This window comes from Drosophila nasuta, chromosome 2L (assembly GCF_023558535.2).
Source record: "Drosophila nasuta strain 15112-1781.00 chromosome 2L, ASM2355853v1, whole genome shotgun sequence".
Lineage (NCBI taxonomy): Eukaryota > Metazoa > Arthropoda > Insecta > Diptera > Drosophilidae > Drosophila > Drosophila nasuta.
The window spans coordinates 6486006-6502485 of record NC_083455.1 but is presented as its reverse complement, the minus strand read 5'-3'; the positions used below and the strand labels follow the sequence as shown (position 1 = coordinate 6502485).

The 16480-nt window shown below is 39.9% G+C and overlaps 3 protein-coding genes and 1 long non-coding RNA gene across 5 annotated transcripts; 2 read left to right on the top strand and 2 right to left on the bottom strand.

Moving 5' to 3' along the window:
• Positions 1-659: 659 nt before the first annotated feature.
• Positions 660-6887, bottom strand: LOC132798935 (nonsense-mediated mRNA decay factor SMG5). Of its 2 annotated transcripts, XM_060810966.1 has the most exons (7): positions 6696-6887; positions 5969-6179; positions 5775-5907; positions 3303-4812; positions 1850-3238; positions 1623-1781; positions 660-1561 (listed from the first exon to the last, which is right to left on the bottom strand). In XM_060810966.1, exons 2-7 carry the CDS (start codon positions 6160-6162, stop codon positions 1320-1322), a joined length of 3627 nt encoding a protein of 1208 aa, XP_060666949.1. In that variant the 5' UTR covers positions 6163-6179; positions 6696-6887; the 3' UTR covers positions 660-1319. The 2 variants fall into 2 exon arrangements, with proteins under 2 accessions (XP_060666949.1, XP_060666948.1); XM_060810965.1 differs by lacking the exon at positions 6696-6887 and having other exon boundaries at positions 1850-3235.
• An 890-nt stretch (positions 6888-7777) lies between these two features.
• LOC132787048 (angiotensin-converting enzyme) lies at positions 7778-12270 on the top strand. The gene is made up of 8 exons (XM_060793923.1): positions 7778-7951; positions 9021-9078; positions 9137-9683; positions 10660-11023; positions 11089-11655; positions 11716-11856; positions 11914-12086; positions 12149-12270. The coding sequence occupies exons 2-8, from the start codon at positions 9040-9042 to the stop codon at positions 12163-12165; spliced, it is 1848 nt and encodes a 615-aa protein (XP_060649906.1). The 5' UTR covers positions 7778-7951; positions 9021-9039; the 3' UTR covers positions 12166-12270.
• LOC132787073 (uncharacterized) lies at positions 11235-13645 on the bottom strand. Its single transcript, XR_009632500.1, has 3 exons — positions 13388-13645; positions 13284-13324; positions 11235-13221 (listed from the first exon to the last, which is right to left on the bottom strand). It is a non-coding gene; the product is annotated as an uncharacterized LOC132787073 (long non-coding RNA).
• On the top strand, positions 12569-16408 carry LOC132787056 (angiotensin-converting enzyme-like). The gene is made up of 8 exons (XM_060793936.1): positions 12569-12671; positions 13725-13781; positions 13840-14386; positions 14806-15169; positions 15232-15798; positions 15859-15999; positions 16057-16229; positions 16292-16408. Exons 2-8 carry the CDS (start codon positions 13743-13745, stop codon positions 16306-16308), a joined length of 1848 nt encoding a protein of 615 aa, XP_060649919.1. The 5' UTR covers positions 12569-12671; positions 13725-13742; the 3' UTR covers positions 16309-16408.
• The last annotated feature ends 72 nt before the right edge of the window (positions 16409-16480 follow it).

Genomic DNA, 16480 nt, shown 5'->3' with positions numbered 1-16480 from the left:
GGGATACTTTTTATTCCTTTTTTAATTCAGGCAATGGAAAGAATATTGCCTACTAGAAAAAAATCCTTTGCATTCCCATCTCATTTATCTTGGAGAATAAAATACGCGTAATTTGTTTGCCGGGTGTTTTTTATTAGTTCAGAATGGTATTACAATGTAGTCTCTGAAAAATTGAAAAAATGTAAAATGTGATGTAAGAAAATTGATTACATCGCTTCTTGGTTGATAAGTCTTATTACACACATTTATCCGACAAAGTTTTTGCAATGAATTTTTAGAGATTAAATTGTTATATATGTGTTATATAGATTTGAATTGTGTGGAGTTGGGCAAAAACGAATGAATTCTCCGACGTCAAAAGTTAAGATAGAACAAAATAACACGATGAGGGCGGATGGAGAACTATTGAACCGTTCCATGCAATTACGAGTTTTCTCAATTGAAAATATTCTCCGGAAAAAGAATTATTAGTTTGAGGAAAGCGCGCTCTACAAAGAAAGCTAAAATGTATGCGCTGCAAGAGGGGCTGTGCGGGAGGGAAAGCTAGATTAGACATAATCTCCGTTCTCTCCATGAGCTCCTTGTTTGGATTTGTTCGTAAACCTTTCTTTCCTAAGCTCTGGAGGTTATGTTAGTTGATAAAGTTGTATCATGAACAATTTCTTTGATTTGATTTTCAGTAGTAACTTTTTTTTTGTTTTTTTTTCCATTTTCATTATTTTTTCCTTTTTTCTGTTTGTTGACCGTGATTCCATTATACGTTAGCTGAGTCGTCATCGTTGTTGCCATTTGAGTTAAAAGTGAACGATTTTTTTTTTCATTTTTGATTTTGTTTTCTAACACAACAACACAAGCAAATTCCACGCAATGCTGCTGCCGCATGAGACGGACCCCTATTGATGGGTTGGTTGTTCAGTTTGTTGTACGATTTGTTTGATTTGATGTTATTATGATGTTGTTCTCTGATGTTGTTGTTGTTGATGCTGCTTATGATTGCTTTTTTTTTTAAATTGATTGTTGGTGAAAATTATTCACAACCACAACAACTGCTGCTGCGACTGCTGCTGCTTCTATCACAACAACAGCCAAGCAAACAACAAACAGACAAACAACCCACTTTGTTTGAGGTGGTTCAGCGATCGCTGGTTGGTTGATTTGGTTGCCGTTGCCCGCTGGTCGCGTCTTGAGAGAAACTTCGTTAACTTGGAACTCCATGTCGTTTTTTGTGGTTGTACAGAGAACACACGCTTGCATCCTTGCATAATTTGCATCTGCAGTTGCCTTGCATTTGCCACCTAGCGTCCGCTTCTGGTCGTCACTCATTTTTTGTTGGCCTTAAACTTGGCATAGAAGCTTTGGATTTGGGCATAGCGAACGGGTATGGAGTCGAGAATGCCGGTGTAACTGAAGTTTTGCTGCTGACGGTTCTTCTCATGTAGATTATCTCCCGACAGATACGTGACCACGTTCTTTTGTAGTTCACTCACATGCGGATCGGCATGATTGGCTACAAGATGATTGCAGAACTGTGCTATTTTCAAAAATACTGATGCATCGCGATCTGTGGGAATTTCAAGAACATTAATTACTCTGTATTAACTTTTATCTCTGCCAACTCTTACCCATTTTGCGTGAGATCTTGAGCAGCGATAGCGGCTGACTCTCGTTGTCGCGCTGGGCGCGCAGATGACGATTGCCATGCTTAAACTCCTGCTCCAGCCAGCGTATAACGTGACGCACATTCTCGCTGCGCTTCTTTAGCTCGTCCAGCTCGTTGAGCACTAATGGAAACAGAAAATTCTTATTTAGTCACTAGCAAAAATGAGACACCACTCATTTTATTACTCACCAGCATTGGGGATGAGAACAATACACTTTTTGGTCCTTACTAGCGACTTCACAATACCGTTGTATTCTGTCAATGCCTTGGCGTCTACAACAACAAACGGCGACATCACGACGTGTGCGGGACTGTCACGTAGTTCCTCCTCGAGGGTTTCGACCTCGTTTTGCAGCCAGAGCTTGCCCATAATTTCGCATTTCTTGGACATGGCCTCGGAGCGTTCCTCATCGGCGCCGCTACTCGACTGCAGATTCAGTTTCTCAATCACGCTATTTGTCGTAGTCGAGGCTGAAGCTGAGGTGCCGCCAGCCACCGATGTGCCTGTTGCACTGGCAATAACAGCAGCTGCCTTCTCCGCATTCCGATTGCGTAGATAGCCCTTGCGTGGTACCTTGCGGCACTCCTCGACGGTGTCCTTCTCCTCGTTGCTGGTGTAGCTCTTGCGCACGATTCCATTCTTGCGATCCGAGTAGCGACGTGTGCGTCCCTCGTTGCGTTTGCGTGTGGTTTTTGGAGCCGTGCGACGTTCGCGACGTCGGGAGCAGCCGCCCTTCTTCTCTTCGCGTTTCTTCTTCTGATTCTCGGTGAAGCGACGCGTCTTGACACAGAAGCGATAGTTAAACTTCTTCTGTTTGCAGATAAAGAAACCAAAATCAACCATCTTGAAGATGCGCAATATGGATTCTTCCTGTGGCGTTACACGCTCCCTTATGATAGTCTCCCAGTCAAGGGTGATTTGAGTGCTCTGGAAGATGTCGAAGTTCTTAAAAGCAAAGTCTTCGGTGAGTGGGACATTGGCGCGCACATCGAAAAGCTCGACGAGCGCCTCTCGCACATTGCTGGTGGTTAGCAGATCGCGTTCAAAGTAAACCTTGCGTGTGAACACATCAATGTTGCAGTAGTTCAGCAACTTCATGATCTTGTGCACAAATTCTGGATTCGAGTGATAGCAACCAATCAATATCTCTGGATTGATGCGGAGCCAGTCGAAGAGCATCTTCAGCGCTCGAATGGTGGGCTCATTGTGCAGACAATCGATAATGATGTTGGGATTAATCTTGGTGTACTTGTTGCGATACACTAGTTTCTTTGGCGGCTCCGAGATGGTAACCGGTGGAACTTGAGCTCCATCAATGCCGGCATCTGGGGCCAGCGATGCCGTGCCGGCTGCAGCTGCCAAATTAGCCAAAGGATCCTCGGCGCTCTTGAAATTCAACTGTAGCACTTCGAAGCTCCGCAACAATCCCTCAGAGTCGATTTCTTGGGAGTTGGGGCGACGTTCTAGTTCATCTGGATAGACAAGTCGCACCTCCTCAATTACCACATCCTCGCCATCTGAATAGTTATCAGCACCTGCTTGCTGGCGTCCAGCACGTTCCTTCTTGGCATAGTCTGCTTCAGACAAACATTATTAGATAAGAGAGAAATCAACAAAGAAACTAGATAAGAGTTAACTCACCAATTGGCGCCTCATCGGGCTCGGCGACATCAATGTCACTGAAATCAGTATCGAAGTTGGAGCTCAGATCGGTGTAGTCCTCCTCATCGCTATAGAAATCGGTGTCCATGTCGCTTTCGCTGTCGTAGCATGAGCTATCATCCGATTGGGCAATCTTGCGACGACGACGCCGTAGACGCATGCCGCGACGCTTGCTTTTGCAGGAGAGCGGTGTCTTGAGATCGCTCTCCTTGGCTTCATCGCTAGAGCGTGTTGAGATGGGTTCGCCGCCGCCAAGTTTATCAGTATCAGTGGCTTCCTGTGTCTTGGCGCCGCCATCATCGGCCGAGTGCTGTGAATCGCGTGAGTCTGTGCTGCAATCCTTGACAGAATGTGGTCTGGCCATTAGTTTTTTGTCCTTCCGTTCGCATTCGCCTACAGCGGCCAGCCAGTTCTTATACTCATTGCGTGACTTGCGCACTGTGGTGTCGAATTCCTGGAAACGCTGCTCGTACTCTGTCTGGAATTTCTCATTGTCTGCGGCACGAGCCAAAATCATTTGCTCGATGTTGACAATGCAGGCATCCATAAGATCGGAGCAGGCGGCTACCAGAAAGGCGTGCAATGAATAGACCTTGGGCGAGTTAATCATCTTGAGTTTGGAGAGGCAAAAGAACAGTATGGAGATGATTTTAAAGATGCTTGATTCGGGCACACGCAGCATTTGGGCGCAGAGAATCTTGCGCAAATCAATGAGCACGCAATGGCACAGGGAATTGAAATCGGGCACTTCCTTGTCAAAGAAGAATATGTCCACAATCAAATAGAAACGTGCATAGAAATCCTCAATGTTGAAATCCACTTTAGCAGGATCCATTTGCTCCAGATACTCGGTGTGCTTTGCAAACAATTTGTTCAAATTGTTTTCACTCAGCTCGAATGGAATAATGCAGACCAAAGAGTACAGATAGTGATAAGTTGAGTCCAAATCATAGTTTTGGCCATAGTAGAGGGTTCCTAGCTGATTCTGAGCCATGCCAATGGCCGGATTCAGTTTGAATGCTTCCAAATAATACTTTGCCACCTGCTCCTTGCTGATGCTCAAACTCAGCTGGCTGTCAATGCGAAAGTCTAGAAAATAGCGATGCAAATCACCCAAGCTAAGAAGCGATGAGTGTATGGTGTCCAAAGCAAAGGACACGGCCTCCAGACTCTTATCGACAGCTCCGGCTCCCGATGGCTCCACCTCCTGACCCACAGCCGAAGAGTCGCCAATAAAATCACTAATGTAGCCTTCGCTGATGATGGAGAAATCAATAAGATACTTTAAATCCAAATCATAGATCTCCTCCATTTTGGCCGAAAGACGTTTGTAGTTGAAGATGCCGGCGCATAAGAAGCGTTCCAATTTCTGCATTTGCTCTTCATCCATGCCCTGCTTATGCGAATGTTTCTTCACAAAGGCGATGAACTCGTAGTATCCACGTCGCCACATCACCTCGCGCACCTTTTTGCCCACCGATTGATAGTCCTAAAAAAGAAGAGATAAATTACAGTATTGTTATATGTACATACAGAACAAATACACTTGGCTTATTTTAAAAAATAATACTAAATTGAAATTATGCAAAGATATTTTGATTTGTGATTAAACAGAAATTCTTTCAAAATTCTTGACTGTCTTTTGGCATCAACTGCTTTTACATTATTTTTAACAATCATCACAATAAAATAACTTTTAAGACGATATACATTGTACTTTTATGCGTTTAGGGTATGTCCTACATGTGTCTAACATGCACTGTCCCCATGGTATCCCTAGGTCAAAAATAAGACAATAGAAACGACAAGAATATAAGATAACGATTCTATGACGTCATGGGAAAGTATATCTCATCTTATCGTATTAAGTGAGATGATAAAGCATTAATAAAGTACAGTATAAATTGATAATATGCAACAGTGACAATGCTGAAATCTATGAATAAATATCAAAGTGGCTACAAAAAGTATTTTGCAACAAATTGCATTATAATTTTATAATTAGTACCTTTTATCCTATGGATTTACTTAAAAAAATGCGGATTAAAGAATATGAAATACATACTGTTTTTTTTAAGTGCCTTATCAAAGCAAATTACAATTGCATTTCAATGGCAAAATTGAGTTTATTCGCTGTAAAGCCTTTTCAATTGAATATAATTGCCAATTTCGGATATAGATTAAAAGTATAATAATCACAATTGCACCCATCTTTGAAAGGAAAAATTAAACATTTTTTTGGATCTGATACAATTATATTAAAAGAACAATTTGGTGCAATTATAGAGATTATACCGTATTGCAAATTTTAATGCCTCCGAATGTGGGCTTATCAAAACTATATATTTCAAATGTAAAAGCAATATATTAAATTGCTCATTGCAGATAGTTGCATCACTCTTATTCACAGTGTACTGTATGCTCAATACCCTGTGTTTACTCGACTATTACCTTGAATATGATCTGCTTGCATAGCTGCACTAGATTGGCGCGTTTCTCCTCGATGTCGTGCTGGAACAGTTGACCAATGTTCTGCACATTTCGCTTGGCATCGTCCAGCTGCTTGGAGACGGTGTATAAGGTGCTATATAAATTAAAACAGAATTAGCTAACATAATATAATATTGAAAGTGTTTGCATTATACCGATAGAGATCCTTAACCTCTTGGCTTAAGGATGCGTTGCCGTTGCTCGATTGCGATCCATTGTGATGGACGACGCTGCAGAGCGTCGCTTCTAAAGTGCGGCAGCGAGTTTTGCTGCCGATGCTGCCGCCGCCCGTGTCAACGGCGCACTCGCTGGAAGCGTTTGAGCCGCCGGAACTCAGTGTTGACTCCATGGTCGAAGTGTTAGACACTATAAAAAAATAATAAGAAATATATCAATTACAACTGACTGACAACAATAACAAAGACGCAATGAACTCGAAAACTTTCCAGCTGATTCAGTACAGTTCTTTTTTTCTAGTGGGTTTTTGGTTTTGTTATTGTTTTACAACTTATTTATTGTTGCTGGTATTTTCTTAGTCTGACGAATTTTATTTACTCAGAAATTTGCAGCTTGTTTTTGATGCCAAAAATGCTGACAACGCGTGTTTGTTGTACACACACACACAAAGATGCTCGCATATGTTGTATACACATATACATATATATGTATTGCGTATTGAATAATCAATTAAACTGGCTGCTGCCTTCTGCGCTGCTCTGGCATTTTCTATGCAAGTCTCTTTTTACACTGCTGGCGAAATACACATACTTTTGTGTTGTTTTTTTGCACTTTCACGCACTTCTGGTGTATTATTGTTGCTTGTGTTGCGCGCGACTGTTGATTGTACGTAAATAGATGTTTTACAGTCGTGATTTGCATTACCTTTATCAGTTTTATATAGTTTTTAGACTGCAGATATTTCACGTTTTGCGACGCTTTTCCCTTCTTTGTTAACAACAAAGTGACATTGAACGGTCAGACCGCGATTTCCATGCGTTGCAAATGGAACTGGTTCACAGCTGATGTGATTGGGGATCTTGCGGAATGCTTCCGTCGCGAATTGATCACAGACGCAAATTCAATATTTAATACATATTTGCTTAAGTTACCTATTAATTATGAAACGCTCTAGATGTGATTTATGTACTGACTGACGCAGAATACGAACTAGCGCGTAAAAATGTGTGAATCACTGCCAGTGTTAAAAAGGTTATTAGTTCGATAGGCGGCTATCGATAGGTTACAGCAGTGCTGGTTAATATTTATTGGCAGTAGCAGCTGGAGCGCGCGCGTTTTTTAAATTGATGAATTGCCGAATATTTCTCGTTCGGTTTGTAGCTTTGTAATATTGAGTTATTACAAGTGTGTATCTGTGTTTTTATGTTATATTATGTTATATGTTATGTCTAAATTTATTTCACTTTTTAAATTTGTATGTATGTACAACTGTAATATTAGTTTTTTTACTATTCTACAGATTTAATAATAAAAATAATGATATTTCTATGGAACAAAGATGACAGATATTATCAATAAATTTATAGAGTTGAACGAATCAGTCAATCGTAAATTTGCGACATTTGTATAGAATTATTTTATAGGGATGCGCATTAGGTATGGCAATCAGCACGGTGCAACCTTCTCTCTTGTTGTATGAATGTATTTATGTACACATACATACATATGTATATAGATATTTTTATTATGTTCATATAAAATTACCACCTTTCTTCGTTTTTGACCAACACACAACTTGTCATCGAAGTGTGTCAGGCATAGCAATGAGCATAAACCCAGCTTAGGTATAGGTGCGTCCCAGGTTCGTCTTAGGTAGGCGGCAGCTGCGCTGTGCGACTTCTTTTCCACTTAGGTGCGCGCATCGGCAATAAATATTGATCGGGTTTTAATTTTTATCTGACAGCACTTTCGGCCACTGACGACTGCCGACTACATTCAGTTCATCGGCAGTCACGTCGCAATCAATTCGTTGTAGGTGATCCATATCGTCTGGCTGAGAGCCAGTCAACCATTCGGCTGCTATAAAACTCACGCACCAAGATTCCAACAATTTCAGTTTCAATTCGCGCGCGGTTCGTTCAAGATCGTTTGCGGCTCTATCATTGCAGCGTATCAATTAGGTACGTTTATGTTGTTGTTTTTATATTAATGTTTTTTTTTTTTGTTTTATCGTCATAAGAACTTGAAGTGAGTCGTTGCACTCGCAAATAAGCACGATTTTGTAATTAATTAATTAATTAATGCGAAATCGTCATTGCTTGCGACGCGCTGCCTTGTTAATTTGTGCTTTTATTTCAATTTACTGAACACTTAATTGCCATGACAATCGTTTTCTAAATTTAAAGTAACTAATCCAATACTATATAATCTATTGTTCGTTACTCATATGATTCAATTCACTTTCGATGATAATTAGATTTAAATCTTATCGTCTTGCCCCATGAAAGTATCAGTAAATAGTGAACGAATTCTTCGGTAGATTATTCCAGCTTATCGGCAATTGTTTACGATCCTGACATGTGTTTTGATATACATATAATCCCGTGCTGTCGCTAGTCAAACTAACATTACAGTACACTTAAATATTTTAAAGACTTTTTCTGCTCTTCCGAAGAATTAACAAATATTTGCCATCTCATCGAGCTGATTAAAGCTTATAAAACTTTCCATTCGACAGCCCATAAGAATTACAAAAAAAAATTTTTTTTGAAATCGAGGTATTAATATTAATTACACATTTTCAATTTTATGTATTTGTTTGCAATTTTAAGTACGTACTTAAATTATATGATCCATAAATCATTAATATATCACCTCACAGATTTCTCACTTATATAAAATAAAAATAGTTATCGGCACAAGTTTTAAACAATAATTACTTCAAGTAGTACTTGCTTATCGGCTTGCGACGTATTAATAATACCTGGAAATGTGCACATCAGACTGATTGTGCAACTGGGCAAATTGCATTTCTTTACTTTGATCGACATATGGGCAAATTAAATAAGAACAAATTTAATAATGATTATGCCCGAGATGGAGATCTGTCGGAATTGACCTCAGAGTCATCTTAATCAATTTTGTGTTGAGATACTTTTATTTTTCACTCTAAATATAGAACTAAAGATCAGCGTCACCAGTTTTATTTCTTTTTCTAAACTGATCAAAATTAAAAATGTTTTCTTCCAGTTGAAAGTTGTTCGGAAGCATGAAGGTTTTACTGTTAGCCCTTGTGGCTACATTTGCGGTAAGTTATTTGCCACAATTTTGGAAAGTTTTCATCTGACTATCTCTGGGATTTGTAGCTTACGCAAGCTCTGGTCAAGGAGGAGATTCAGGCCAAGGAGTATTTAGAAAATTTGAATAAGGAGCTCGCAAAGCGCACCAATGTCGAAACAGAAGCTTCATGGGCCTATGCTTCCAACATTAACGATGAGAACGAAAAGAAGAAGAACGAAATATCTGCTGAACTGGCCAAGTTCATGAAGGAAGTAGCTTCCGATATACAGAAGTTCAGTTGGCGCACCTATCAATCTGAGGATATTAAGCGTCAGTTCAAATCGCTCTCCAAACTTGGATATGCCGCTTTGACCGATGCCGATTATGCTCAGTTCCTGGACACTATTTCCGCCATGGAATCCAACTATGCTAAAGTCAAAGTGTGTGACTACAAAAATAACACGAAATGTGATTTGGCACTTGAACCCGAAATCGAGGAAGTCATCCAGACAAGCCGCGACCCCGAAGAACTGAAGCACTATTGGGTGCAATTCTACGATAAGGCTGGAACAGCTGTGCGTTCCGAATTCGAGCGTTACGTTGAGTTGAACACAAAGGCAGCAAAACTGAATAGTAAGTGCAGAATAAAACTAGTAGTAATATACCTTGAAGGAATGTTCGCTTCATAATGTCGTCAAAAGATTTTATAAGACTGTATGTAATAGTCAGAAAGACGCATCTCCGACCCCATATACATATATAGTTTATATCAGTATTGATCAGCGTCAATAGCCGAAACGATATAGCCATGTCCGTCTGAAACACTGGATATCAGAGACTATAACAGATAAATGTATATACTATAATTTGACAGCATTTGTAATTTTTGCACGCAAATGAAGTTTGTTTCAAATATTTGACAGCCCATTTCCGTAAATTGACAAAAATCGATTGACAAGCGTAAGCGGTACATACAATAGTAACAGTTTTGAAGAGTAAGAGTATTGAAAATTATAGAAGTTATTTAAGAGATACTTTTTTATGGGCAAAAGCGCCTACTCACCAAGGGGGTTGTTGCTTTTGCTGACAATCCGGTATATTTTGTAATCTATGGTATATGTTGAATTTAGTACTATATCAATATACCAAATATAGCATTTCGAATATATATTTAAGTATTTTTGAGGTAAATTATTTTGGTATCTTCTTAGGAATCAAAAGTACCATAGTTATTATTGTCTATACCAAAATTCGCTTGTTGGGCGTGGCAAAAATTTTAAACAAACTTGATCTGCGTGAAAATGCTGTCTGAAAATTATAGCTCCATCTCTTATAGTCTCTGACATCTAGGTGTTCGCAAGGACAAACAGATATGGCTATGTTTTCTCGAATGCTGACGCATATGATGAATATATGTACATATATACTTTATACACATATATACTGGCACAACGTTATAATACCCTTCTACACTAGCGGGTAGTCCTCATAAACTCTTAAGAAATTGCATAGCTCTTAAAATTTTAGTTTAAAAAAGTCATATCGTAGTTCTTAAAGTATGCTTTAAATAGTTATAGTTATATTCATTCCTTATAACTTTTTTATTTAGATTTCACCTCTGGTGCTGAACTCTGGCTGGATGAATATGAGGATGATACTTTCGAGAAACAGTTGGATGATATTTTTGCCGAGATTCGTCCACTCTATGAGCAAATCCATGGCTATGTGCGCTACCGCCTAAGAAAGCATTACGGTGATGATGTCGTTTCTGAAAAGGGTCCATTGCCCATGCATCTGTTGGGCAATATGTGGGCACAACAATGGTCGGATATTGCTTCGTTGGTCTCACCTTTCCCTGACAAGCCGCTCGTGGATGTGACCAGTGAAATGATCAATCAAGGGTACACTCCACTTAAGATGTTCCAAATGGCCGATGATTTCTTTACCTCCATGAACCTAACCAAGTTGCCACAGTAAGCTTAAGATGCTTTACAACCTCGGGTCTTTAATATACTGAGAAAATTATTTCTATTTATAGAGCTTTCTGGGACAAGTCGATCATTGAGAAGCCCACTGATGGTCGCGACTTGATCTGCCATGCCAGCGCCTGGGACTTCTACCTTACGGACGATGTGCGCATCAAGCAGTGCACTACGGTTACCCAAAGTCAATTTTTCACCGTGCACCACGAACAGGGTCACATTCAATACTTCCTGCAGTATCAACATCAGCCATTTGTGTATCGTACTGGCGCCAATCCCGGTTTCCATGAGGCTGTTGGCGACGTGCTTTCGCTGTCTGTTTCGACACCAAGGCATCTGGAGAAGATTGGACTGTTGAAGAACTTTGTGCTAGATGAGGAGGCCCGTATCAATCAGCTATTCCTGACTGCGCTCGATAAGATTGTGTTTTTGCCTTTCGCGTTCACCCTGGACAAGTATCGTTGGTCGTTGTTCCGAGGTGAGGTGGACAAAGCCAACTGGAACTGCGCCTTCTGGAAGCTGCGTGAGGAATACTCCGGCATTGAACCCCCAGTTGTGCGTTCCGAGAAGGACTTTGATCCTCCAGCCAAATATCACATTTCAGCTGATGTAGAATACTTGAGGTGAGTAAAACAGCTTTTGAGTATTAGTAGTGGATTTTAAAATTTGTTTATATTTTATAGATATCTAGTTTCATTCATCATCCAATTCCAATTCTATAAGTCCGCTTGCATCAAGGCTGGTCAATACGATGCCACAAATCCCGATTTGCCCTTGGACAACTGTGATATCTATGGCAGTGCAGCAGCTGGTGCCGCATTCCAGTAAGTACGACCAAATTTCACTTGGTACAACTTAATTAATTAACTTGTTCTTAATAGGAATATGCTCTCTTTGGGTGCTTCGAAGCCCTGGCCCGATGCACTGGAGGCCTTCAACGGGGAGCGTATTATGAGCGGCAAGGCAATCGCCGAGTTCTTTGAACCTCTTCGCGTCTGGCTCGAGGCCGAGAACATCAAGAATAATGTGCATATTGGCTGGACCGCATCCGACAGTAAGTGATCATATATATTCCTTTAGATATTCTCTAACATCTAATTTTCTTTATATTCGCAGAATGTGTGTCGTCGTAATTGGAAATGTCCCAACCAATTTCCACGAAGTTCGTTGTTCAATAAAGTATGCCTTATTTCTTTATTTTGTAGTGTGAAGTATTAAAAGACATTAAACAATCAAAACTCATTGTTCTTATTAAGTGGAATACATTACAATTACAAATTGCCAACGGTTCTAGGTGCAACAGCAGCTGGTTAGCCTGCGTCTTCCAATTTTATGAATTGTCGAATATTACTCGCTCGGTTTGTAGTTTTGTAATATTGAGTTAGACTTGAGTGCGTCCAAGGTTCGTCTAAGGTAGACGGCAGTTTTTTAATTTTTATCTAACAGCACTTTCGGCGACTGACGACTGCCGACATTCGGCATTCAGTTTATCGGCAGCCATATCGCGAACAATTCGTCTGTCCGAGAGCTAGTCACTTCTATAAAATTAAGGCACCGAATTTACAACAGTTTCAGTTTCAATTCGCGCGCGGTTCGTTCAAGATCGTTTGCGGCTCTATCGTTGCTGCATATCAATTAAGTACGTTTATGTTGTTGTTTTTATTATGTATATTAGTTTTTTGTTTTAATTTTATTGTCATAAGAACTTGAAATGAGTCGTTGCACTTGCAAATTACACGATTTTGTAATTAATTAATTAATGTATTTGTTTCAATTTACTGAACACTCAATTGCCATGACAATCGGTTTCTAAATTTAAAGTAACTACTGCAAAAACATTTATTCTTTTTATCGTTCTTCATATGATTCAATTGACTTTTAACGATAATCCGATTGAAATCTTATCGTTTTGCCCCTTGAAAGTATCAGTAAATAGTAAACGAATTCTTATTCCAGCTTATCAGCAATTGTTTACGATCCTGATATGTGTTTCGATATAGACGTAATCCCGTGTTGTCGCTAGTCAAGTGCTAAGCTAACATTACAGTAGACTTAAAAATTTTAATAACTTCTCCTGCTCTTTTGAACAATTAACAAATATTTGCCATCCCATCGAGCTGATTAAAACTTATAAAACTTTCCATTCGACACCCCATGAATAAGTCTGTATAGCATTTTCTTCAAAAAATCTTTTAAAATCGAAGTATAAATTTTTAATTTCATGTGTTTGTTTGCAATTTTAAGTACGTACTTGAAATATATGATCCATAAATCATTAACTCACAGATTTCTCTGTAACTCATTATTGGAAATATATCGACAAATGTTTAACCAATTTAAAAAATATATACTTACACTTCACTTATATAACTTTAAAATGCTTATCGGCACAAGTTTTGAACTATAATTACTTCAAGTACTACTTGCTTATCGACTTGTTCGAAGTATTAATAATGTCATTCAACTGATTATGCAACTGGACAAATTGCATTTCACTACTTTGGGCGAAGAAAATAAGAACAACTTGAATAATGATTATACCCGAGATGGAGATCTGCCAAAATTGACCTCAGAGTCATCTTAATGAATTGTGTGCTAATATACTTTAATATTTCTCTGTAGAAGTAAATATCAGCGTCACCAGTTTTATGTCTATTCTAAACTGATAAAAGTTAAAAATGTTTACTTTCAGCTGAAAGTTTTTCGGAGCATGAAGCTTTTATTGTTAGCCCTTGTGGCTATATTTGCGGTAAGTTATTTGCCCCAATTTTGGGAAGTTTTCATCTAACTATCTCTGGGATTTGTAGCTTACGCAAGCTCTAGTCAAGGAGGAGATTCAGGCGAAGGAATATTTAGAAAATTTAAATAAGGAGCTTGCGAAGCGCACCAATGTTGTGACAGAAGCTTCCTGGGCCTATGCTTCGAACATCACCGATGAGAACGATAAGAATAAGAACGAGCTATCCGCTGATCTGGCAAAGTTCATGAAGGAAGTAGCTTCCGATATACAGAAGTTCAGTTGGCGCACCTATCAATCTGAGGATATTAAGCGTCAGTTCAAATCGCTCTCCAAACTCGGATATGCTGCTTTGACCGAGGCCGATTATGCTGAGTTCCTGGAGACCATTTCAGCTATGGACTCCAACTATGCTAAAGTCAAGGTGTGTGACTACAAAAATAACACGAAATGTGATTTGGCACTTGAGCCCGAAATCGAGGAAGTCATCCAGACAAGCCGCGACCCCGAAGAACTAAAGTACTATTGGGTGCAGTTCTACGATAAGGCTGGAACACCTGTGCGTTCCGAATTCGAGCGTTACGTTGAGTTAAATACAAAGGCAGCCATACTGAATAGTAAGTGCACAATAAAACTAGTAGTAATATACCTGAAGGAATATGGAAGTTCGCTTCCTAATGTCGCAAAAGATTCATAATTATTCTTGTAATAGACAGAAAGACGCATCTCCGACCCCATAAAGTATGGTCAGCGTCAACAGTCGAGTATATTTAAGGAATAATACAGCACTTTTTGCCTTTACTCAAAATGAGTAGCCGGCATTTCGAGTGGGCTCGACTGTGGCTTTTTTACTTGCTATTATCTTAATCGTATTATTAAAAAAATTTAATTTCATTTGGTTCAATTTAAAATATATAGCTTAAAATACAAAATATATATATTAAAGTTCCAAAAGTATGCGCCAAATAGTTGTAGGCAGTGTTAAATTCATATATTCCTTCTCAATCTTTTACATAATGATAACTTCTTTACTTAGATTTCACTTCTGGTGCTGAACTCTGGCTGGATGAATATGAGGATGATACTTTCGAGAAACAGCTGGATGATATTTTTGCCGAGATTCGTCCACTCTATGAGCAAATCCATGGTTATGTGCGCTACCGCCTAAGGCAGCATTACGGTGATGATGTCGTGTCTGAAAAGGGCCCATTGCCCATGCATCTATTGGGCAATATGTGGGCACAAAAATGGTCGAATATTGCTTCGTTGGTGACACCATTCCCTGACAAGCCGCTCGTGGATGTGACCAGTGAAATGATCAATCAAGGGTACACTCCACTTAAGATGTTCCAAATGGCCGATGATTTCTTCACCTCCATGAACCTTACCAAATTGCCACAGTAAGCTCGAGACGCTTTATGACCTCAGGTGTTTAAAATAATGAAATAATTTCGGCTTATAGACCTTTCTGGGATAAGTCGATCATTGAGAAGCCCACTGATGGTCGGGATTTGATCTGCCATGCCAGCGCCTGGGACTTCTATCTTAAGGACGATGTGCGCATCAAGCAGTGCACTTCGGTTACCCAAAGTCAGTTTTTTACCGTGCACCACGAACAGGGTCACATCCAATACTACCTGCAGTATCAACATCAGCCATTTGTGTATCGCGGTGGCGCCAATCCCGGTTTCCATGAGGCTGTTGGCGACGTGCTTTCGCTGTCTGTTTCGACACCAAGGCATCTGGAGAAGATTGGACTGTTGAAGAACTTTGTGCTCGATGAGGAGGCCCGTATCAATCAGCTGTTCCGGACCGCGCTCGATAAGATTGTATTTTTGCCTTTCGCGTTCACCCTGGACAAGTATCGTTGGTCGTTGTTCCGAGGTGAGGTGGACAAAGCCAACTGGAACTGCGCCTTCTGGAAGCTGCGTGAGGAATACTCCGGCATTGAACCCCCAGTTGTGCGTTCCGAGAAGGACTTTGATCCTCCAGCCAAATATCACATTTCAGCTGATGTAGAATACTTGAGGTGAGTAAAACAGCTTTTGAGTATTAGTAGTGGATTTTAAAATTTGTTTATATTTTATAGATATCTAGTTTCATTCATCATCCAATTCCAATTCTATAAGTCCGCTTGCATCAAGGCTGGTCAATACGATGCCACAAATCCCGATTTGCCCTTGGACAACTGTGATATCTATGGCAGTGCAGCAGCTGGTGCCGCATTCCAGTAAGTACGACCAAATTTCACTTGGTACAACTTAATTAATTAACTTGTTCTTAATAGGAATATGCTCTCTTTGGGTGCTTCGAAGCCCTGGCCCGATGCACTGGAGGCCTTCAACGGGGAGCGTATTATGAGCGGCAAGGCAATCGCCGAGTTCTTTGAACCTCTTCGCGTCTGGCTCGAGGCCGAGAACATCAAGAATAATGTGCATATTGGCTGGACCGCATCCGACAGTAAGTAATCATATATATTCCTTTAGATATTCTCTAACATCTAATTTTCTTTATATTCGCAGAATGTGTGTCGTCGTAATTGGAAATGTCCCAACCAATTTCCCAGAAGTTCGTTGGTCAATGAATTATAGCTTCTTCCCTTGTTTTGAAGTGTATTAAAAGCAATTTTACAATCAAAACTTGTTCTTATTAAGTGGGACACATTACAATTACAAATTGGCAATTCCATTTTCAGTTTTCTCTAGGTGTCT